Source organism: Leptodactylus fuscus, chromosome 3 (assembly GCF_031893055.1).
Source record: "Leptodactylus fuscus isolate aLepFus1 chromosome 3, aLepFus1.hap2, whole genome shotgun sequence".
NCBI classification, from domain to species: Eukaryota; Metazoa; Chordata; class Amphibia; order Anura; family Leptodactylidae; genus Leptodactylus; species Leptodactylus fuscus.
Window position 1 is genome coordinate 4302630 of NC_134267.1, and position 25504 is coordinate 4328133.

At 42.6% G+C, this 25504-nt stretch overlaps 1 protein-coding gene across 2 annotated transcripts in view; it reads left to right on the forward strand.

Annotated features, from left to right (window-relative positions):
• The window catches only part of ASB3 (ankyrin repeat and SOCS box containing 3), a 77502-nt gene that overhangs the window by 24246 nt on the left and 27752 nt on the right, over positions 1-25504 (forward strand). For both annotated transcript variants that reach the window (XM_075266981.1, XM_075266982.1), the window contains exons 4-7: positions 3036-3148; positions 4926-5061; positions 21215-21392; positions 24828-25025. In XM_075266981.1, the coding sequence (XP_075123082.1) occupies positions 3036-3148; positions 4926-5061; positions 21215-21392; positions 24828-25025 (625 nt within the window). The remainder of the gene's footprint in view (positions 1-3035; positions 3149-4925; positions 5062-21214; positions 21393-24827; positions 25026-25504) is intronic.

Here is a 25504-nt window from a genome sequence, read left to right on the forward strand (position 1 = left end):
GATTATTCTGTTGCAGTTGTGCAGAATTTTGAATATTCTAGAATATGCCACGTACTTGCTATATTTTGATACAAGAGATGTTGGAGTCCTACGAATAGGACGGTCTAAATAGTCTAAGGCTAGGTTCACACTTGCAACAGGCTCCCAAAGTTGGATGGGTTTCATGCGAATCCCATGCCCACTTTGCGGACGTGCTGCGATTTCCATTACCGGCGTGTTGTATGTCGCACGCCAGTGGCTTCCCGCCGCGGTTTTTCCCACAGTGCTTCAGCGCTGCGTATCGACCCGTGGGGCCTTAGCATCAGTGTTTAAAAAAAAGCAGCATTGGAAACCGCCAGTGTTTTTTAATGCTGATTTTCCAGGTCTATACAATGTAGCAGAGTAAATGTGTCAAAAGTTACAGGATGTAAAAAAAAAACTGTATCAAAAAACAGTTTTCTAATTCTTGAAACAGATTTTTTTTTTCCACCCTAGAACAAACTCAGTGTGAACGAAGCCTAAGTTTTCTTTATACAGTTAAAGCCAGACTAATATAAAACCACAACTCTTCTGTGCGCTTTCCTACGACTTTGTTTCCAGCCGGGGATCTCCTATTTCTTTGCATTTGCTCTTTTGTCTTCTCTTTATTTAGCCGATCGCCTTCACGCTGCGACCGTTCAGCGTGGATCCAATCGCTTCCTCTCTCCTCTGTATTTATGGCTGCCGTTAGGTCGAGCGCCCCTGCTGTTCCTCAGGTCTAAATGCTAGCTAGGCCTGGTAATGAATGGCCGCCTTCACCTCCGCATACATTATATTAATGGCGGCCTTTGTTGGTGTGTATTCTGTAGACTAAAATTAAACACGGAAGATAGAATGGCGGCGGTGAAAATGCGAATGTTATTACCGTCAGACGTTCCGTTTTCTGCTGCTTTTACGTATAAAGTTCTTATTAATTTGCAGGTTTTTGAATGAAATAAAACAAGCGGTGGGGGAGATAATGTGCGGCCTAAATAATGGGGTCACTCATAATAATACGGCTGAGCGATTAGAGCTGTCAGCGGGTCTCCTCTTATGAGATAAAGGGAGGAGTCGCATGAAAAACCTTCTTCATCATCTTGTCTTAGAGGTTTTCTCGGCCCTGATACATTTTTGATAACCTATCCCCAGAATAGATCATCCGTATCTGATCTGTAGGGGGGCTGACACCCAGGTCCTGCACAGATCTGCTGACGCAGGCACCAGAAACTGCAGCAGCGGATGAGAAGGGGGAGCAGTCTGATACTATGTAAAGGGCGTCTATCACCCCCAAGTCTTTAAAACTACCCCCGTAGTGCTGTAGATGCCACAACATTGATTAAAAAAAAAATGTCATACCTTTTGTTTATGTTTGACAGAGTTGTGAATTTTGAGGAAAATCTGTTTTATTAGTTGGTTGGGGTCCTGGGGACGCTCCCAGAGATCCCCGAGCGCTGCTCTTGCTGGTGAAAACCTTCCCCTGTTCCTTTTTGTACCGTCCCCTGGGAAGTGATAGTTCTCCGACATCACCATCCACTTGGTGAAATATTGGGCATGCGCAGAGTGCTCTTGTAGTCCTCAGTGTGTATGAGCATGCTGGGGCGGGCTGAACAGACTGCACATGTGTAGTATAGTCATACACCCTGACAACTACAAGAGCGCTGCTCAGGACCAATAGGAACACTCCGGAGCGCCATCTAACTAATATATATATATATATATATATATATATATTGTCATGGGATGGTTAGAGTCTATACTATAGGCAATGTGTAATATATATTTCATGTGGAATGTATTCTCTAACCTGTTGTATACATCAATGTGTAGTTGGCTGATTAGGGTCTAGTGTGTTAGCACATTGTATGCAAATACCTCTAACTAGTGAGGACCAGTGAGGACAATGGGTGGAGATAATCTGATCAGTGTCTCCAAGAAGATGTTGGATGGTGCATTGTCCATAGTAGACAGGGAGTCTGCTCTCCTTGGTATAGGTGAGGGGGGAAGGATCTGTGACTCAGCCCTTCCCACCCACAGATATAGGTGTAACAGTCTTAGTATATAGTTGTAGCTGGAGTTAGTATGTGTTAGCCGGCCTGTGCACAGCTCTGTAGAGAGCCAGGATTTAAATACAGGACCAAGGAGCCAAAGCTATCATTGGATTGTGACTTCTGTGGACTTATTGTTATTACGGTTGATGTGACCGCCGCCGGCTACTAACTTTGTGGATTACAATAAATTGCTGTTGTCTCCCGACCTTTTGCGTCCGTGTTGATTCAAAAGACCATCCGGAGGAAGACGTATACCTTTGCTCCGTGACATATATAATATATATATATATATATATATATATATATATATATATATATATATATATAATGGATAAAACTTGTCAATGTTACGACATCTACAGCAGGGGGTAGGTTTAAAGAGTTGGGGGAGATGATAGATGTCATTAAAGGGAGTCTATCATTAAAAAATCAGATTTTGAACTAATGACTATTGTTCTACTCCTGCCTTCCATTCTTCCGTTCTCCCCACCGTTTCTGTAAAAATCTGTTTATTGTGATGCAAATAACACTCGGGGAGCACAGGACGCGTTCTCCCTGTGCTCCGAGCATACCCGCGTCATCACCTCTCACCGCCCCTTAGATAATTCTGTTCACCCCCCTCTTCATCTTCTCCCGATCTTTTGCCTTGTGTAGGCATCTGAGGCTGCTGTGAAATCTCGCGCATGCGCAGTCGGCTCCTGCTGCAACTCTGCCACCTGGGGTTGGCTGCAGGGAGTCCGCGCATACTGAATATGGGAAGAATTTCAGGGACTGACTTGGTGCAGAGGTGACGTCCTATTACAGGACCATGTGGGGGGGGGGGTCCTACAGATGAGACCATTACAGGGTTTTGTACTGCAGTGCCGTTCCATTGATGCATTTTTGTTTTCTGGGCCTTTTCCTTTATTTTCGTCCTGTCCTTGTTTCCATATATTGTATTTCATGTTGATAACTTATTACTCCAATGACGCGTTTCCTTCTTTACCGCAGCCGTGGAGAGCGGGTGTGAAGCTGTTGTGAAGCTGCTGCTGAGATATAAAGCAAATGTGAATGGACCCCATTCTTACTCAGGATGGAACCCGCTTCATCAGGCTTCACTTATGGTAAGCTGCAAAACACTATCAGTACTGGAAAGCAAAACGTGCTGCGACATGTGGTTTAGGGAATCATCCCATGTGCCGGCTGTGCTAAAGCAACAACCCTCATTGTACCAATCTGAGTCTAGGGGGCGCTCTCTCTTTTTCTAGTTCCGGGGGTGTTTCAGATTTTCATAGACAACATTAGTGAATTGTGAGTTAGTTGTAGTGCGCGCGTGTGGGGGGAGGGGGAGGGTCCGCTGTTCACATTCTCCATCTTACAAGAGCTCCTCTTTTTTTTTTTTTGTAGGAACTGTCCTGCATTTGGTTGTATTTAGACCGAGCACCTTTAGAGTTTTTGGAATCCGCAGCAGAAATCTTCAGGCTGACCCATGGATTTCTGCCATGTTTTCAGTTTGATGTGCTGTATTTTAAGAATAGGCCATCAATATCAGATGAGTGGGAATCCAACACTTGGCACCCCCATCGACCAGCTGTTCTCAGTAATATATACACAGAGAATGGAACAGGAAGCAGACAGCGCTGTTCTCTGTGTAGTGGCCAGAACAGGTTACTGCAGATCATCACACATTCACTGGAATAGGAACAAAGCTGCAGTCGCTTAGTTCAGTCACTACACAGAGGTCACGCTGCCTGCTCCCTGCTCCATTCTCTGTGTATATACTACTGAGCGATGGGGGTGCCAGGTGTTGGATCCTTCCCCAATCCCCAGGATAAGTCGTCAATATGTTTATCCCGATAAAGGGCTTGTCCAGTTTTGGCGAATTAATTTTTTTTGTTTGTATATTGCAAAATGATACAACTTACAATACAATATAGTTTCTGTAGCAGTTCCTCACGGTTTTCTAGATCTCTGCTGTCATTCATTTTCTTACTTCCAAAGGATAAAAATCAGTCCATGGTCATGTGATGTACAGTCCATGGTCATGTGATGTACAGTCCATGGTCACGTGATGTACAGTCCATGGTCACGTGATGTACAGTCCATGGTCACGTGATGTACAGTCCATGGTCATGTGATGTACAGTCCATGGTCACGTGATGTACAGTCCATGGTCACGTGATGTACAGTCCATGGTCACGTGATGTACAGTCCATGGTCATGTGATATACAGTCCAGGGTCATGTGATGTACAGTCTATGGTCATGTGATATACAGTCCATGCTCATGTGATATACAGTCCATGGTCATGTGATGTACAGTCCATGCTCATGTGATATACAGTCCATGGTCATGTGATGTACAGTCTATGGTCATGTGATGTACAGTCTATGATCATGTGATGTACAGTCATGTGATATATATATATATATATATATATATATATATATATATATATATATAGAGAGAGAGAGAGAGAGAGAGATGAGCGAACACTATCCGAAACAGCCGTTTCGAGTAGCACGCTCCCATAGAAATGAATGGACATAGCTGGCACGTGGGGGGTTAAGTGGCCGCGTCCGGCAAAGTCTGCGTGCCGGCCGCTTCCATCCATTTCTATAGGAGCTTGCTACTCGAAACGGCTGTTTCGAAAAGTGCTCACTCATCTCTCTCTCTATCTATATTAGAATTATATAATGTGATATACTATATGTGTGTATTTTTATATTCCTGTAACAAGCAGCTGCCAATAACATCCGATACCTGACGCTGTAGAGCTCGGCCCATCATGAGCCGCCTTTGCCGGGATTCGGCTGCTTTAGCGCTTTCCTTCTTTTGCGCCTTTACTATGATTTTATTCGCCGCTGTGTTTGATCTCATTTAATGCCTCGGTATTTCCAGGAACACACTGACCTCATTCAGCTACTTCTGGAGAATGGAGTGAATAAGGAGAGCAAAGATGACTTTGGCATTACACCTTTATTTATTGCAGCCCAGTACGGGAAATACGAGAGCGTAAAATTACTATTGTCTCGGGGTGAGTACATGAAGAATCAGGTAATGTGAATACATGTGTGTCCACGGAGATCTCAGTGTTATTGATGGCGGCCGTCGGTTCTTGGATGTATAGAAATATTTGTAGCTTTAATGGCGTTGTCCAAGATGTGAAAAAAATTAAGACAGGCAGTAGAAGTTTTTGTCCATTGACTGCAAGAAGGAATCGGTAGTGAAATATTTCCAAAGGATAAAAATCAGTCCATGGTCATGTGATGGGCACACGGGTACACAATTTGTTAAAAAACGCAGAAGTCTGTTCACAGCCAAAACAATCACAAATATCCATAAATGTGGTGCAGGGATAAACCCTCCGGACAAGGGCAACAATATGATTAAAGAAATAAAGAGATAATCCAGCACCAAACAGTCCAATAAGTTAAAACTTAGCTTTTAATGAAGCTTTGTAAAAAACATTGCGCTTTTACCAGATTGTAACAAAAATATAAAAAAACAGGAAATTGTGGTGAAACAAAAACGATGAAGACAATACAAGACCTACATTGTGCGAAGAAGCCGCTGACGCGTTTTCGAGGTGTGTATACCTCTTAGTCATAGCGCAACTTGTTAGAAGTCACAGAGCAGTAATATTCCAATATGGACTTATCATACCCACGATCACCACTAGGGTTGAGCCGATCTCGAGATTTTAAGATCAATTTTTAAAATCCAATTTCCGATCATTTTCCAGCCGATCTCGATCATGAAATTTGTTCAATCACCGATCGGAATCCGATCTTTCCCGATCCTGATCCTCAACCCTAGTCAATGCTTCCCTATGGGAAAAGTCACTTTTAGGGTTGAGCCGATCTTGAGATAACCTCTGATCTCGACCCCGATGGAAAAGATCGGGTCGGAATTCCGATCATAATCGTGAAATTTACTCGATCGCCAATCAGAATCCGATCTTTTCCGATCCGGATCGTTCAACTTTTCACATAACCTGTGATCTGATCCTACCACTGAGATCTCTGCACCATAAGGAGGGGTTGTGTGTCCTCCAGGTCAATGGATCTAAGTTTGGGCGTGCGCTGTTCCTTCTTCAGTCTCCATCCCACAGAGATTGAATGAAGTAGAACCATGCATGTGTGACCCCAGTAATCTGATATTTACCTCCTATCCTGTAGATAAGTTCTTATTGTAGGACAACCCCCTTTTTAAAGGGTTTTCCGGGACTTCTATTGATGACTTATCCTTAAGTGGGGGTGCATTCCCTGGGACCCCCCACAGAATGCTGCGACGTGTCCACCAATTACCAAGCACACCACTATACATTATACAGGAGCTGTGCTCGGTATTGCTGTTCAGCCCAATTCACTTAAAAAGGACTTAGTTGCTGCGTCATGTGACCAATAAATGTGACTTCATCGGCACAGGAGAAACCCTCAGAAGCGCCATGACCTCAGCTGATCAGTGGGAGTCCTGGGTATTGGACTCTACTGATCCAGACCATCAATTTGTAAGTCCCAGAAGTTTCGTCGTATTCATCTGCACGGATCCAAAGTTTCAGTTTCTGTCATTCGATTATTAGTTTATTAAATCTCTCCAGAACAAGGTAATGTAGTGACCCCGTTTCTTAGATCTGAGCCCTTACTGCACCCCTCTATGGGCCGGTTATGCCGCCGTTTCCTATGCCGTTGAATGGACCTAACTTTTAGCTTGTGCAATGGCCGCCTCCGCTATTTGCAGGCGTCCTTGTGATATTTGGATGCAGATACCGGCAGGTTCTTTCGCTATCTCCATTACGTCGTGTAGAAAACTACTAAATCATGGTGGCCATATACTTGCTTTACAGGGACCTCTTCTCAGGAGGCTGTAAAGTGAGGCAATGTGCTGCGCTCTATCTCCTATTGATAAAGATGAATCGTCGGGAAAGTATGGCCGTGCTCGGGATGTTTTTGTAGCCCGTCGTAACTCTTACAGCGCCCCCCTCCCCCAGTATGAATATTTCAGGCTGCACCATGCATCATTAATGCGCCTCTTCTTCCACACAAATGGCTTGCTTGTTTTCACAGCTGCCAGCGACTTGCTGCCATTTATTTTTTATGGCTTGCATTAAATACATAGAGTCGCCACCGTAGGCATCATATCTAAGGCTAACGTCATATTTTATTTTTTTATTTTTTTTTCTATGGTCATAAAAAATGCACCACACTGATATGGCTGGACAGGTCGTCCGTCATCCCTCGCGTGCGCTACTATGTAATGCCATCAGGTTTGTGATTATAGAAGGCAGGAACCAATGGAATTAAAGGAGTACTCCAACGTTGCAAGGACATTAAAGGGATTTTTCCATCTCCAGGATCCTATTTATAATTGTAGTCCGTCAGCAAGAAAATCGCCATTAAACTAGCCCCAGTACTTTACAGTGCTCGGTGTCATGTGAACAGGCCTAGAATTAGTTTGCATAATGGTCGCTTGAATTTCATGAAAAGCTTGTTTTTATTCATTTGCAAATTGCAAAGGATCTTCTTGTTGGAATCCTCTGCCCAGTGCTGCTCTACCTCCTCCCGAGCCCTGGAGTTTGGCTTTGCAAGGTGCACTATTCTGCGCATACGCAACTCATGTCATTCTACATCCAGAATCACAGTGGTCTGTCCTACATCTTCAGCATGATGCCGGCCTACTCTGATTCCAGGTGTAGGATGACGGGAGTCGTGTATGTGCAGTATCTCGCACTCACAAAGCTTCAGGATTCAGCGCAATGTTGCTGGGTAGAGGACTGCAAAAAGAAGAAGATCGCAGTGCGCGGATGTATTCAGCCATTCCCCGAATCGCTAATTTACATATTTCATAAAATTGAAGTGACTATCCTTCAAACTAATTATCGGCCTTTCCTCATGGCATCGGGCACTATAAGGTCCTGGAGCTGGTTTAGTGGTTTTCTTGCTAACAGACCTCCTTTCCGCTCACTCAACAGTTTTACCAGATACATTGCTTTATCTGTCTTGCACCATTTCTCAGTTCCTACTCATTATGTCTCCTCAATGCATACAGCTCATTGTCTACGTTTCCAACCACCTCTGCTATCTAGCAGCAGTGGCCGGGCCAATATCCGTAGCGGTTTCAGGCCACCTCTAATACATTGACACAGCACTGACTGTCCAGGTGGCAAACATATTTTATAAAGGCTCAGAATGGGGTCAAAGCCTAAAAGAAGAAATGGCTCCTCACTAATTCCCGTCTGCTCTGGTTGTAATGCTGCCGGGGTTCTAGGCTAGTCTAAGCCTCCTGGTCCCACTGTGGCCAGTGATTGACCTGAGCAGTCCTATTAAGAGGGACTAGGAAGCAGAGACGGCTCGGTGACCCGGATGGATCGGTGGAGGATTGGTGAGGTGCCTATTACTTTTATCAAACCATTCTGAGTCTTATCAAATAATTTTCCCCATTGGACAACCCATTTAACTTGGTCACTCCATACCGGCAATGCATGTGTGAGAACATGGAGACAATAGCAGGAGAAGGAAAGGTAAATGAGAAGGATGAGATGATATAAAACCATTGGGAAAGACCAGGAGGCCAACCATGATGAGAAGGTTACAGGTAGCAGTCTTAGATAAGACATACGGAGTAGACTTATTAGCCGGAGCATCGCCAATGTCTAGTCCAAATACTATAAAATAATAAAGAGACGATTTACATGATTAATAAATGTGATACATTGTGTGTTATAAAATAATTAATAGTCAGAAATATCAGGATTGTCGAGTCAACGATAGAACCAAAAAAGATACGACTCAATCATTATAATTTTTTTAAAATGGTATTATACAATTATTCTATAACGCAATTGATCAAGTATGGCCGCGCTTATTAGGAGACCTTGAAACCTCAGGAAATTCCAATTCAAGTCGAGCTCTTGTTGCGCCTGGTAGGGCGCAAAATAGGAATATTGACCGAGTATAATAGGCAGCGTCCACCGGCGACGACTCTTGGGTCGGAATATATGAAGCAAAATATAATGGGGAAAAAAATTCCACAATGTATAAACCAGCCACACACTCCCTCAGTGTAGACAAATATCGATACACGGATATGTAGACAAGAGAAGATTTATTGTAAAAGATGACGCGTTTTGGGTTATTTTTGATACTCTATGAGTGCCACCCCTTCATCAGATCTTTTATTGAAGCTATATCAGCATGTAGTAAGTGGCCATTTGTCTACACCGAGGGAGCGCATGGCTGGTTTATACATTGAAGAATTTTTTTCCCCATTATATTTTGCATTATGCAATTATTATTATTGTAATAATGTAATTGGGACCAGCAGCCAGCCCCTGAGTTGCTCCACCTCCTCCCTCCTGTTTTCACCACTAGATATCTATGCTATGGGCGGTTGTTTAACTATTGTCACCCCATATGAAAAATGGAGAGTAGGGAGGTGGCAGAGGCCGGGCAGGGCCAGATGCTGGTTTCCGATTGTGTGACCTGGGCATATAGTCAGACTGGAACTCTTAGGTCCAGCATGTTAAAACCACCTTAGAAAGTGGGTTAATAAAGACCCATGCGGCCACTGCTCTATTCGAATAGGGGACAGGTGAACCCCCATTCTTGTGATTGCTGAGGTTATCAGCAGCAGGATTGCCCCTTCGTGATCAAACACATCTCCTATTGTGTGCATAGGCAATAAGTTGTCAGGGTGCGACAGCTCCTTTAAAGGGGAATCTGTTACAAGCATGGGGCACCTAAACCAGCATCATGTGTATATGCTGCTCCAAACCTGGTGACCTGGTCCTGTTTGTCCATTTTAATAAGTATTTTAAACCACGGAAGAGTCATCAGTCACCTCTGGCAGTTCCTGGCGCATGCGCCATGCACAACTGACGCCATTGTCTATACACCTGCTTTCACTGAACCTTTTCAATGAAACAAGTTGTAGTCTTCTCAGCTTCTTTTGCACAAGGTGCATGGCTCAGATATCTGCCGGAGCTGCAAAATAAAACTTCTCCAGCAAAATAAAATGTATGGAACTGAGTGAACGTACAGTTAGATGCAGAAATATTTGGACAAAGACAACATTTTTCTAATTTTGTTCTGTGCATTGCCACAATGAATTTTGCACTGAACAATTCTGACGAAATTCAGACTTTCAGCTTTAATTCATTGGGTTGAACCATATTGTTGCATAAAAATATGAGGAACTAAAGCATTTCCTACACAATCCCTTCATTTCAGGGGCTCAAAAGGAATTGGAGAAATTAAATAATAATTGTAAATAAAATGTTAATTTGTAATCCTTGGTTGTTCGCCCTTTGTTGGCAGTGACTGCCTGAAGTCTTGACCTCACCAGATGCTGCTGAAGGAGCTGAAACTGCTAAAACCCTTCGCCCAATTTTAATGTGGATACCCTGAAATGAAAGCTGAACGTCTGGACCTTATGCCCGTGTCCATTATGTAACTAGAAGTTGAATAGGTTTCAGTAAACAGATGATAAAACCCTAAAATTTGTGTCAGTGTCCAAATATATATGGACCAAACTGTAGCAGCAGACTGAACTGCGGTCTTTAAATCTGAGACCCTGAGTCCGAGCAGCCTATGGCCAGACCCCAAACCTGGTGACACTTTACCTTTAAATTTATAGATGTGCCGAGGATTTGGAGCTCTGTATCCTTATAAAAAAACACAAATCCTCTCCAGCCATTATAAAGATATAAAATATAAAATGACATTTTTCAGCAGAGAATATCAATACAGGAAAAAAGGACAATAACATTTATTTATTTTTTTTAAAAAAAGTGAATACTTAAAATAATGCCCCCCAATCTGCATAGAATAGAGCGGGGAACATAAGCAGCACATCATGGCCCCCGGACGCCCGCCCCAGGTCATTCTGCATACATTCATGGCATTGCTGTGATATAGTTATAATAACCAAGATGGCTGCAAGGAGAGGAAACAGATTTATATCTAAAAAAGTCGGAGCAGTGGGGCACGTCATGTAAAAATGTTTTCTGGAACAAATAGTAAATGTGATTGGTTGCAAAGGTTAGTAAAGCGATTTCTGCTGGTGTTGCGCTCACACGAGGCTCCCACTGCCTCCGTCTGAAGGATGAATCTCCTTTATAATATCATTTGACCCGAGGTCGAGGAGGCGCCAGTCATTTTTTCACATTAGAGACAAGGAGCCTGGAAGGTCTCGGGCGTTGTACGGTGTGTATTCCGAGGTTTTGCACTTACTAAACATGTCTTAGGTTTGTATTGTGAATTATTAATTGTAGTAAATTCTTACCTGGGTCCCCAAATTATGGTCTATAGAAGACCCAGGAATCGTATACATTCTTTATTCTTTTTTTGTCAGTATTTTGACAAATGGTAATTTTCCTTGCTGATGGTTTCCTTTGCCATTTGGAGTTTTTTGAGTTCCTTCTGCTGTCTTGTCAACCTGTTACTAACTTTGCCTTGTTTCCGTGCACCATCAACCCCCCCAAAAGTCCTCTGAACAGTTACATCTAATTGATAGGCAAATGGACATGTCTTCCCCGCTTCGTGCACATGACGGATTTTGTATTACGAGCGTCCACCAATGTTCCATTCCGTTCCAATATTTTGACATCATCTTATTCAGATGCCCTTTGGCTCCTTACTCCCTTTCTGGCTTCTGTGTATTTTTGTCTCCAATTTTGATCTTGTTTCTGACTCCATAGTTGCATTGTTGCCTGGTAGTTGTATTTCTATTCTTGACAACATTCCCATTTCGTCTTCTGGCTCATGAGATTCTAACTCAAATTTCCACTGACAAAGTTCTACTATTTCCCACTAATTGCCACAGTTCCATCAATGCTACCAGTGCCAAAGCATGACTATAAAGAGGACCTTTCACCACCTCCAACAAGCCCAGCTATTTGCATCAATCAATATGTGCTCCACTGATTCCGACAGAGCTGGAATTTTTCCTCTAGCCCCCACCGTTCCCAAACACTCAATGCTGTTATTTTTGGTGCGCCATATGCTATTTTGTCTCATTACTGTCAGGTGGGCGGTGTCAGGTAGAAGCGGACAAGGGGGTGTAATTCTCTGAATCACACACCCCTGCCTGACCCCGCCCAGCTGACATTGCAAAGCTTACACAGCACATCAGGCAGCAAAACTACCTTCGCTTATTGCTCAGGAACAGTGGGGGCTAGAGAGAAAATTCCAACTGTGCTGAAATCAGTGGATCGGTGACTATTAACAGATGATAAGAACTGGAATGGGTGAATTTATCCTATACTAGCATCTGCCCGCGACTTTGTCTGCGGGTTGGTGTAGGCGCTGAGCCGCTTATATTTAGCCAATTGCTGTTGTGGATGATCCGCCTGCTCCCGTGTCTCGGCTCTGCTACATCTCTGCATATGCGCAGCATACTCAGTTGTATGTACATCTCTGCATATGGAGAGTGCACTCAGCTGTGCTACAGTGCTTCCTAAGCTCTGCTACGTCTGGCCATTTGGATTAGAGGAGTGTTCTTATGTCAGTGTCTGAGCAGCTTCTGTGTTGGTAACGGCTGAACGGGTGTTGCAGAAATTTGCCACAGTTCGATAAGCCTGCTCCTGCGTCTTGGCTCTGCTACATCGCTGCATATGCGTAGGATACCCAGCTGTATGTACATGTTTGCATATGGAGAGCCTATAGAGGTGTGCTACAGCGCTGCCTAAACTCCTCTACATCGGGCAATTGTGATTACTGGGGTTTTGTTATGTGATTGTCTGAGCAGCTTCTGTGTTACAAAGGGCTGAACGGATGTTGCTGAAATGTGCCAAAGTTCTCCCCCCTCCCCCATCAGAGGCAGAACAACACATTCCCCGTCATACTCACTGAAACCCTATACCAGATATACTCCTCTTGCGCACACACAGCCTGCATGTTCTGTAGTCTCCTGATCTTCTATGAGACTCCATTTTCTTCAGCTTTCACACTGTCCAGCTTCATCCTATATAGCCCCGCCCACAAAATAGTGTGTAGCTCCGCCCACTGCCTAGCATGATCCTATCTGAGAATGGCTCAAGGACCTTTGATGACGTCATCACAGGTCCTTTAGTTTTGTGTAAACCTAAATTACTTCACTGCGGTCGTGTAGTGATGTAATTTACCGGGATAAAAAATAGCCTATGTTTTAATCGGGGTTCATATCTATGTATGTGGCAAATTTCATGTAAATCCATTCAGCTGTTTTTGTGTGATTGAGGAACAAACATCCAAACTAATATTAGTAGGATATATATATATATATATATATATATATATATACATTTTTTATTTTTGTATTATTATTTTTTTTGCCTAACAACCTCTCAGCAGAAGATCTCTTTACCAGATATAGATTACAGACTGGCGCATGTTGTGCGCTGTGCCCATGTTTTGCCATGACTGGGATGTGCTCCCATTTCTGTAAACCAGCTGGCCCATGTAATTAACCAGTTGGCCCAACACGGAGGCCACAGAGACCTGTGCGTCGGCCAAACCTCTCATTCCACATAACAGCCCTTTGACAGTTTTCGCACGGCTGCACATCCACAGCCTTATTCTGTTGACACAAGAAATTGCTATGTATTTTATTGATCAGCATGGCTGAGACTCGCTGGCCTCCTTCCAGGTGCGCGGCGCCATTATTCCAGGCCGGAGAGCAAACAAAGATAACACTAAGTGTTTGACACGGACTGGAGGCGAGTCCAGAGATTACCGCGGTTTATTTGATAACTCTTATATTTGCATACAAATTGATTATATAATTTACATCGGCCCGTCGTGGAGCGATGTTACCGCGGCGCTGCGCAATATTTATGGTGATAAAACGTGGAAATCACAGGCTGTTACCGGCTTCTTTAAAAGTCACTTAATATGTCACATAATGTGATCTACGCGGCGGCGAATGACGGCTGATTTCCTTGTATAAAGTTTATGAAGCCTTTAGAAAATAAAAGCGAGAATGAACATTGTGTCGGAACGGAGCGAAGGCGGTTATGACTTCCCCGACACTGTATTTGTTTCCATTCTTCAGATAGTTTATGAACTGTATATTAATGAGCGAGTAATAAACTCACATAACAGACTGTCGCGGATGCGCGGGAATCACATTAGTGACATTTATTTTACTAGTTTGATAATTTTTTTTGCAAAAACATGTTCAGAAAAATGTTGAATAGGTTTGCAATGAAAGTCTTACATGTGTGCATAGAGATTTATTGTTATTTTTTCATCCTACTAATATTGGATATTTGTTCTTCAATCACGCAAAAACGGCTGAACGGATTTGCATGATATTTGCTACATACATAAGAACCCCGATTAAAACATAGGGTACATTTAATCCCGGTAAATGACGTCACTACACAACCGCAGTGAAGAAATGTAGGTTCGCACAACACTAAAGGACCTGTGATGACGTCATCACAGGTCCTTCAACCATTCTAGGATAGGCTCATGCTAGGCAGTGGGCGGAGCTATATAGGATGAAGCTGGACAGTGTGAAAGCTGAAAGAAAATGGAGTCTCATAGAAGATCAGGAGACTACAGAACATGCAGGCTGTGTGTGGGCAAGAGGAGTATATCGGGTGTAGAATTTCAGTACAATGGGGGAATGTGTTGTTGTGCCTCTGATAGGGGAGGGGGTTGAACTGTGGCACATTTCAGTACCATCCATTCAGCCCTTTGTAACACAGAAGCTGCTCAGACACTGACATAAGAACACCCCTATAATCCAAATGGCCAGATGTAGCAGAGCTTAGGCAGCACTGTAGCACAGCTCAGTACGCTCTCCATATGCAAAGATGTGCATACAACTGAGTATGCTGCACATATGCAGCGATGTAGCAGAGCTGAGACGCGGGAGCAGGCAGATCATCCACAACAGCAATTGACTAAATATAAGCGGCTCAGCGCCAACACCAACCTGTAGACAAAGTCACGGGAAAATGAAAATGTACCCAAAAAAGGAGGAAAATGTGTTGCTTTTTTTTTTTTTTTTTTTTAATTTCCATTTTGTTTGTTTTAATAGCCCAAAGTGCTACTAAAAAGCTACTATGTTGCTAGTGTTGTGTCGCTGGGGGCGGGGCTAGAACCTGTGATGTGGGTGTGATTTTATATTTTTTTAACCCCTTCCCATCGGAGGCATTTTTCAATTTTCGTTTTTGACTCCCCGTCTTCCAAACCCTATAACTTTTTTTTTTCTTTTTTTTTCCATTCACAGAGCCATATCTTTTCGGGACAAATTGTTCTTCCTGATGATACAATTTAATATTTAATATTCCATAGAATGTCCTGAAAAGCTGGAAAAAAATTTTTCAAAACGGGATGGAATTGGAGAAAAACTGCATTTGCGCCACTTTCTTATGGGCCTTGTCTTTATGGCTTTCACTGCGCAGCCAAAATGACCGGTCTCCTGTATTCTGTGGGTCGGTGCCAATTTATATGGTTTTATTTACGTTTTAACCCCTTAAAAAAAAAAAAAAAACTTTGCAAAAAAACATTATAGTTAGTCGTCCTGTTCTGACACCTGTAACTTTTTTATATTTCCGTGTCCGGGGATACATAGGGCGTATTTTTTTTCAAGGCCAGATGTATTTTTTTTGATCTATCACTTTGATCACTTTTTATTCAATTTTTTTTTATCGGAAGTGAAACAGTGAAAAAACAGCGGTTCTGTTCTTTTTGATTTTTTTCCCCACTATGGCCTTCACCATGCAGGAAAAATAAGTTTGTAGAGCGGGCGTTTTCAGACACAGGGATACCTAATGTGTATGTGTGTCTCAGTATTTTTTACAATTTTTTTTAATGTTTATAAGTGTTCTAGGGAAGGACGGTGATTCAAATTTAAAGTTTTTAATTTTTTTTAATCTTCTTTTATTTTTTTTTTATTTTTTTTTAACATCCCCCTTCCTTTCCCAGGGAGTCTGATCACTAATGCATTGCAAATGACTAGCACTTCTATTACAGGCTGCCTAGAACTTGCTGTATAATACGGCAGAGACTTGACAGCTACAGTGGCCGCTCGGCTCCTTTTATAGCGTGGCGGATGTCGAGAAAGGGTTAAATGGTTCTAGCCCCAGAGCTGTTGGGGTATAAAGCTCTGATCTTATCCTTAAAATAAGACCAAGCTCATGCCTTTACCCAGTGTGTAGGAGAACACGTGCCGCTGACAGTATGCGGGGGAGAGGAGAAGAATGGATTGATTTATTCTCCTCTCCCTGTTACTTCAGATAACCCCAGGGGAGGGGGCACTATAGACATTTGATCATTATATTGCCCCCACACTATCAATCAGAAAGCATACTTGCCCTTTAACCCCTTATATCCTGATGGATCTGGCCAAATCTAGTTCTTAGCATCTGTTAGTAGTTGCTGATCCACTGATTCCAGCATAGTTGGAATATTCTCTTTAGCCTCCACCATTCCTGAGCAATAAGTGCAGTTAGTTTTGGTGCCTGATGTGTTATTTAAGCTTTGTAATGTCAGGGGGCGGGGTCAGGCAGGGGTTGTGATTCAGATGACCAATCAGAGGCAGCCAGTGTCAGAGCTCAGAATCACACCCCCTTGTCTGTTCCTGCCTGACCCCGCCCTCCTAACAGGACAGAGCCTAAATAACATATCAGGCACCAAAGCTACCAGCATTGATTGCTCAGGAACGATGGGGGCTAGAGAAAAAAAATATTCCAACTGTGCCAAAGTCAGTGGAGCAGCAGCTATTAAATGATGTGAAGAGCTGGAGTTATTGGAGGTGGTGAAAGGTCCTCTTTAAAGGGGTTGTCCAGGATTTAGAACATCCTATGTGGAAGCCAGGAAGGGAGGTGTAATATGGTCTTCTGTACGTCTTGTGAAATTGCACAATCCTGGCTTTGCATGCATTTATTTCCAGGCATGGTCATAGCTGTAGCTTCTCCTCTCCACGCCTTGCTGAGATCCCTGTACAATGCATCATCACTTATCACAGCCGTTCATATCTGAATGCAGGCGGCATAATTCAATTTCTGTAGGCTTGTATTAGCTCTTCCAGGTGCCGAGCGGCCGCTGAAACTCCTTTCAATCATCCTTGTAGTCCTACCCCTCCACATATGCTGCACTTGCTGGGTCTGCTCAGATCATCCATCATTTATCAAAAGATTAAAAAGAGCTGATTTCACCACATTAAAATGCTGCGGTGCACATGCTGCATTGTGCTGGAAGCCGCCACATTCCGAGTCTCCGACACCCTTGTGATTTTTTTGTTCTGCTTTTACTCTATACCTGCAACTTTTATTAATAAGGACCGATATTAAAGGAGAAATCCCTTCACAGCCCAGTAACTGCGCTGATGACACTAAACCACATCCAGCGCTGCAGACGACACGAAGAACCAGTATGTGGTGTATTATATGCCCATGGGACATTTTCCTCTATATTAGATTTTCGGCAAGCATGAACCATATCCCCAGCAGGAGACCGGCAATCTCTTGTTTCCAAGCAGTTCTCAAAATAAAAACTGCAATTTTGCTTTTCGTTTTGTCCCATTGTTTAATTACAAAATATAGGAATAATCTAGCCAAGATGAATCTGAGTGTTAAAGGGATTCGACCGCTAAATCGGTATTTTTTCTGCTTTAGAAAGTCTATTCGTCTCTTACCTTAAGACGTGGTCTCCGCGCCCTCGTTCCTTAGAACCGGTATGCTAATGAGTAATGGGGGCGTCCCCCCCTGCTGCCTGAGAACTCTCTCCAGCGACACCTCCTTCTTTATGGTGGAGGAATGGGGGATAGACGTTACATTTCCTTAATGGCACAATCCCTTTTAAAAGTAGTCTGTCACCAAAACCCAGCATAACAACCCAACCCCTCAGATAGATAGGTTAACCAGACCCCAACATATCACCCCAGTCCTGCAAATAGGTTACGGTCACCAGAACCAGCATATCACCCCAGCCCTGCAGATAGATAGGTTACTGTCACCAGAACCAGTATATCACCCCAGCCCTGCAGATAGATAGGTTACTGTCGCCAGAACCAGCATATCACCCCAGCCCTGCAGATAGATAGGTTACTGTCACCAGAACCAGCATATCACCCCAGCCCTGCAGATAGATAGGTTACTGTCACCAGAACCAGCATATCACCCCAGCCCTGCAGATAGATAGGTTACTGTCACCAGAACCAGCATATCACCCCGGCCCTGCAGATAGATAGGTTACTGTCACCAGAACCAGCATATCACCCCAGCCCTGCAGATAGATAGGTTACTGTCACCAGAACCAGCATATCACCCCAGTCCTGCAGATAGATAGGTTACTGTCGCCAGAACCAGCATATCCCCCCCAGCCCTGCAGATAGATAGGTTACTGTCACCAGAGCCCGCATATCACCCCAGTCCTGCAGATAGATAGGTTACTGTCACCAGAACCAGCATATCACCGCAGCCCTGCAGATAGATAGGTTACTGTCACCAGAACCCGCATATCACCCCAGTCCTGCAGATAGATAGGTTACTGTCACCAGAACCAGCATATCACCCCGGCCCTGCAGATAGATAGGTTACTGTCACCAGAACCAGCATATCACCCCGGCCCTGCAGATAGATAGGTTACTGTCACCAGAACCCGCATATCACCCCGGCCCTGCAGATAGATAGGTTACTGTCACCAGAACCAGCATATCACCCCAGCCCTGCAGATAGATAGGTTACTGTCACCAGAACCAGCATATCACCCCAGCCTGCAGATAGATAGGCTACTGTCACCAGACCCAGCATATCACCCCGGCCCTGCAGATAGATAGGTTACTGTCACCAGAACCAGCATATCACCCCGGCCCTGCAGATAGATAGGTTACTGTCACCAGAACCAGCATATCACCCCAGCTCTGCAGATAGATAGGTTACTGTCACCAGACCCAGCATATCACCCCAGCCCTGCAGATAGATAGGTTAGTGCCACCAGAACCAGCATATCACCCCGGCCCTGCAGATAGATAGGTTACTGTCACCAGAACCAGCATATCACCCCGGCCCTGCAGATAGATAGGTTACTGTCACCAGAACCAGCATATCACCCCGGCCCTGCAGATAGATAGGTTACTGTCACCAGAACCAGCATATCACCCCAGCTCTGCAGATAGATAGGTTACTGTCACCAGACCCAGCATATCACCCCAGCCCTGCAGATAGATAGGTTAGTGCCACCAGAACCAGCATATCACCCCGGCCCTGCAGATAGATAGGTTACTGTCACCAGAACCAGCATATTACCCCGGCCCTGCAGATAGATAGGTTACTGTCACCAGGACCAGCATATCACCCCAGTCCTGCAGATAGATAGGTTACTGTCACCAGAACCAGCATATCACCCCAGCCCTGCTGATAGATAGGTTACTGTCACCAGAACCAGCATATCACCCCAGCCCTGCAGATAGATAGGTTACTGTCACCAGAACCAGCATATCACCCCAGTGTGCAGATAGATAGGTTACTGTCCCCAGACCCAGCATATCACCCCAGCCCTGCAGATAGATAGGTTACTGTCACCAGAACCAGCATATCACCCCAGCCCTGCAGATAGATAGGTTACTGTCCCCAGACCCAGCATATCACCCCAGCCCTGCAGATAGATAGGTTACTGTCCCCAGACCCAGCATATCACCCCAGCCCTGCAGATAGATAGGTTACTGTCACCAGACCCAGCATATCACCCCAGCCCTGCAGATAGATAGGTTACTGTCACCAGACCCAGCATATCACCCCAGTCCTGCAGATTATTTAGGGTCACCAGAACCAGCATATCACCCCAGCCCTGCAGATAGATAGGTTACTGTCACCAGAACCAGCATATCACCCCAGTCCTGCAGATTATTTAGGGTCACCAGACCCAGCATATCACCCCAGTCCTGCAGATTATTTAGGGTCACCAGACCCAGCATATCACCCCAGTCCTGCAGATTATTTAGGGTCACCAGAACCAGCATATCACCCCAGCCCTGCAGATAGATAGGTTCTACTGTCACCAGACCCAGCATATCACCCCAGCCCTGCATATACAAAATATGTACAAAATAGATCTGAAACAAATTACAAGACCTAGTAGACATGAAATTGAATGACTTCGACATAACTGTATGGAATCTGTCTGTCTATACACATAGGTACATATAGTACCATGCCAAAGAATTAGACTGGTGGGGAATAGTGCAAAGAATGAGAATATACGGCGTGACCTTTGCCCTTCGGCTTCCATCAGTTCTTCTCGGTACTTGCAGACAGTTTTTGAAGGAGCTCTGCAGGGAGGTTGTTCCCGCCGCCATCTTGGAGTAGTAAGCCCAGATCTTCTGTGGCTGTTGCTTGTCCAATCCTTCTGTGTCTTCATGCCATCCCAGACAGACTGGATGATGGTGAGATCAGGATTAGAGATGTGCGAGTAGTATTCGATTGAATACCTCGCTCCCATAGGAATGCGTGTAAGCGGCTGAACACCAAGGGGTTTAAGTGCAGTGAATATTTGGATTATATCTGCGGGGGCCGGATCATCCCTTTCAGGACTCCTCCTCCAAAGGGTAAAAGTCACACCAAATATTGATGGGGTTTAGCTTTTTCTTTTCTTCTCTCACTTAATTTTGTTTATTCATAAAAATAAACTATTAACATTTCTGTTTTTGAAACCATTCTTAGGGTCAGCGCCCACGGAGTTTTGTAACGCTGAGTCAGAATTGGCGCCCAAAACTCTGTGTGCACTGACCCTTAGTGGAATTGGAATTTGACGCTGAATTTGAGGTGGAATTTGCCTTAATCCAACTGAAATCGAAACTTTGTTTCTGCCCAATAACGGCAAAATAAACACAATTTAGGGGCACTTTTCAATTTCAAGCAAAAAAAAAAAAAAGTCTCCTTCAAATTCCCGAAGCAGAAACGTTCCGGTCGAAAAATTCAGCGTCCAATTCCTTTGCTCCTGTGGATTTAGGGCCAGCTCTAGGATACGTTGCGAACCCTTGTGGCCTTCCTTCCTTTGTTGTTCCGCTTGTTTATGGCTTCTGAGTGTTCTGCAGTTTAGTGAATCAAGTAAATCTGCTTTAAGTGAAAATAAAATTGATGTCGCCATATGCTAAGCACGGCGGCTTCATTAAAAGCGCAATATTTGTTCATCAAGCTAATTTTTGTCGAAAAGATTTCCGAATGCCTTTCTATTAAAAGCCGTATAATGTGTCAGGTGCTGATGTCAACTGCCAAGCCAAGGACAAGGCGACTCCATTATTCATCGCCGCGCAGGAAGGCCACGAGAAATGTGCCGAGCTGTTACTGTCTACGGGAGCCGATCCAAATCTGTACTGCAATGATGACGCCTGGCAGTTGCCAATACACACAGCTGCACAAATGGGCCGGAGCAAGTAAGTTGTCTAATATTTGGGTTTAATTAAAGAGTTTAGGAATCGCATAAGGTAATTAGAAATTTTGATTGTTTCCTGTAAAATTGTAATTTCTACTACATTCCGACTAAATATCTTTTAATAGATGGGAATCATTTGGGGTGTCGTAACGGGCGCCCGTGTTGTAAGATCCTAATAGGTATTTAATGATGGAAGGATTGGATTTTAATTTTTGGCAAAGAGATTTACGAAATGCGGGTCGGCCCCGCAGATGAGCTAATGAAAAATATCAGGGAAATCTAAACACCGGGCGAAATGAGAACGCTCATTAACGCGCCGTAGCGATGTGACGTAGGAGATGTAGAAGGAGGTTCCGGATCTGTAAATATTGGAGAATTATCCTTAAAACTGAACTAAAGTTTTGAAAAACTTTTACTTTTCTGGCAGAAATTCTGACATTAACAATTATCGCTAATGGGATTTATTTACACGTGTTAGCTTCTTTCTGAGCTGAAATCTATTCTGTCCCTTTTATTAGTGTTATTATTATTGTTTCATTTCTTAGCACTTGTAATTCCTATTTCCCAAACATAATTAATAATCCCATGGTGCTGTACATTATTATATTAATCCCATGGTGCTCTGTACATTACTATATTAATCCCATGGTGCTCTGTACATTATTATATTAATCCCATGGTGCTGTACATTATTATATTAATCCCATGGTGCTCTGTACATTATTATATTAATCCCATGGTGCTCTGTACATTATTATATTAATCCCATGGTGCTCTGTACATTATTATATTAATCCCAAGGTGCTCTGTACATTATTATATTAATCCCATGGTGCTCTGTACATTATTATATTAATCCCATGGTGCTCTGTACATTATTATATTGTTCCTATGGTGCTGTACATTACTATATTAATCCCATGGTGCTCTGTACATTATTATATTAATCCCATGGTGCTCTGTACATTATTATATTAATCCCATGGTGCTGTACATTATTATATTAATCCCATGGTGCTCTGTACATTATTATATTAATCCCATGGTGCTCTGTACATTATTATATTAATCCCATGGTGCTCTGTACATTATTATATTAATCCCAAGGTGCTCTGTACATTATTATATTAATCCCATGGTGCTCTGTACATTATTATATTAATCCCATGGTGCTCTGTACATTATTATATTGTTCCTATGGTGCTGTACATTACTATATTAATCCCATGGTGCTCTGTACTTTATTATATTAATCCCATGGTGCTCTGTACATTATTATATTAATCCCATGGTGCTCTGTACATTATTATATTAATCCCATGGTGCTCTGTACATTATTATATTAATCCCATGGTGCTGTACATTATTATATTAATCCCATGGTGCTCTGTACATTATTATATTAATCCCATGGTGCTCTGTACATTATTATATTAATCCCAAGGTGCTCTGTACATTATTATATTAATTCCATGGTGCTGTACATTATTATATTAATCCCATGGTGCTCTGTACATTATTATATTAATCCCATGGTGCTCTGTACATTATTATATTAATCCCATGGTGCTCTGTACATTATTATATTAATTCCATGGTGCTCTGTACATTATTATATTAATTCCATGGTGCTCTGTACATTATTATATTAATCCCATGGTGCTCTGTACATTATTATATTAATCCCATGGTGCTCTGTACATTATTATATTAATCCCATGGTGCTCTGTACATTATTATATTAATCCCAAGGTGCTCTGTACATTATTATATTAATCCCATGGTGCTCTGTACATTATTATATTAATCCCATGGTGCTGTACATTATTATATTAATCCCATGGTGCTGTACATTATTATATTAATCCCATGGTGCTCTGTACATTATTATATTAATCCCATGGTGCTCTGTACATTATTATATTAATCCCATGGTGCTCTGTACATTATTATATTAAACCCATGGTGCTCTGTACATTATTATATTAATCCCATGGTGTTGTACATTATTATATTAATCCCATGGTGCTCTGTACATTATTATATTAATCCCAAGGTGCTCTGTACATTATTATATTAATCCCATGGTGCTCTGTACATTATTATATTAATCCCATGGTGCTGTACATTATTATATTAATCCCATGGTGCTCTGTACATTATTATATTAATCCCATGGTGCTCTGTACATTATTATATTAATCCCATGGTGCTCTGTACATTATTATATTAATCCCATGGTGCTCTGTACATTATTATATTAAACCCATGGTGCTCTGTACATTATTATATTAATCCCATGGTGTTGTACATTATTATATTAATCTCATGGTGCTCTGTACATTATTATATTACTCCCATGGTGCTCTGTACATTATTATATTAATCCCATGGTGCTGTACATTATTATATTAATCACATGGTGCTCTGTACATTATTATATTAAACCCATGGTGTTCTGTACATTATTATAGTAATCCCATGGTGCTCTGTACATTATTATATTAATCTCATGGTGCTCTGTACATTATTATATTAATCTCATGGTGCCCTGCACTTTATTATAGTAATTCCTATGTGCTGGACATTATTATATTATCTTTGTTAGAATGCCCCCAGAGATCTATTATGACCTTATTGGAGTCAGAATGTAAAAATGAAATGGCAAATTTTTTTTAAAAAAATAATAATTAAAAAAAGAATTTAAAACCACACCCACATGACAAGTTTTAGCCACGCCCCTGGCAAACACAATACTACATATATATTACTGTAAGAAAGAGGGAAGAAGTTTTTATTAAAACTTTTTTGCTTATATTTTCTTGTGTGTGTGTAAAATAAACGTGAACTAAAAATAAATCCCTGCGTGTCACCGAAAAAAGACAGAAAATTTATTTGAGTAACCTGCAAGAATGAAAAACCTGAAATTGTGTCCAGTCCAGAACCAGGAAAATAGCCCGGCACTGAAGGGGTTAACACTGTTTCATGTCATATAAAGATGTCATATTGCACCGCTCTTTGCACTGACTATAGAATGAACCTTGTTGTTGTTGTTGTTGTTCTTGTTGTTGTTATTCTTGTTCTTGTTGTTTTTGTTCTTGTTGTTGTCGTTCTTGTTGTTGTTCTTGCTGTTGTTGTTTTTGTTGTTGTTGTTCTTGTTGTTGTTCTTCTTTGTTGTTGTGGTTGTTGTTGTTCTTCTTCTTTTTTGTTGTTGTTCTTGTTGTTGTTGTTCTTGTTCTTGTTGTTGTTTTTGTTGTTCCTTTCTATATTTTGCACATTTACATAATGAATACAGATTGTGAGAGAACTTTCCTCTATGAATGTGTCCGTACGTGGCATATACTGTAATTGGGGTTCCCCCATATATGAGGCCCACTGTCTATACAGACCATTTGAATATATTTGTTATCCACATTTAACGTCAATGTAATTTTAGGATTTTGGAAATGCTGATGAAGGTGACAGACAATGGATGCAGCACTGGGAAAGATCTGGTGAGTCCGGTGTATTCTGCAGTATACGGAGGCCACAGGCAGTGCCTGGATATCTTATTGTCTGGAGGCTACAGCCCAACGGCTCAGGAGTGTCCACTGTTTGGATGTAAGACCCCAATGTGTCTGGCCATTCAGATCGGGTACGTACGAGGTATATTATATTGTTTGATTTTGTAAGTTTCTGTAACTCTGTATTCCAGGTCTTACCGGGACATTGACTGTAATGGAAAACCTTCCTAGTGTGTAGTTTTTGTACCGCAATGTAGGAAACAACTGTGAAGGGGATTTAATGTTACACCAGGACCCTTAATTCTTAGAGTCTCAAAGATTGGACCCCAAAGTGATCCCGTGATGGGTTATCCTAATAATATGTGTACAATGTGGGAATAACCCCTTAAGGCTGAGGCCTCATGTGGCGTCCCGCAGCAAAAAGCGCCGCAGCAACGCATTATGGTTCATCCCATATCAAAGTTTGCAGAGGTTTCCTCTGTGGACTTTGTTTCGATTACACTTAGGGAAATCACACACGTTTCCATAGGTATGATTGACATGCTGCGATTTTCAACCACCGGTTTTGCAAATCGCCATAGGTCTGCACTGTGGTTTTTACTGCTAAGTC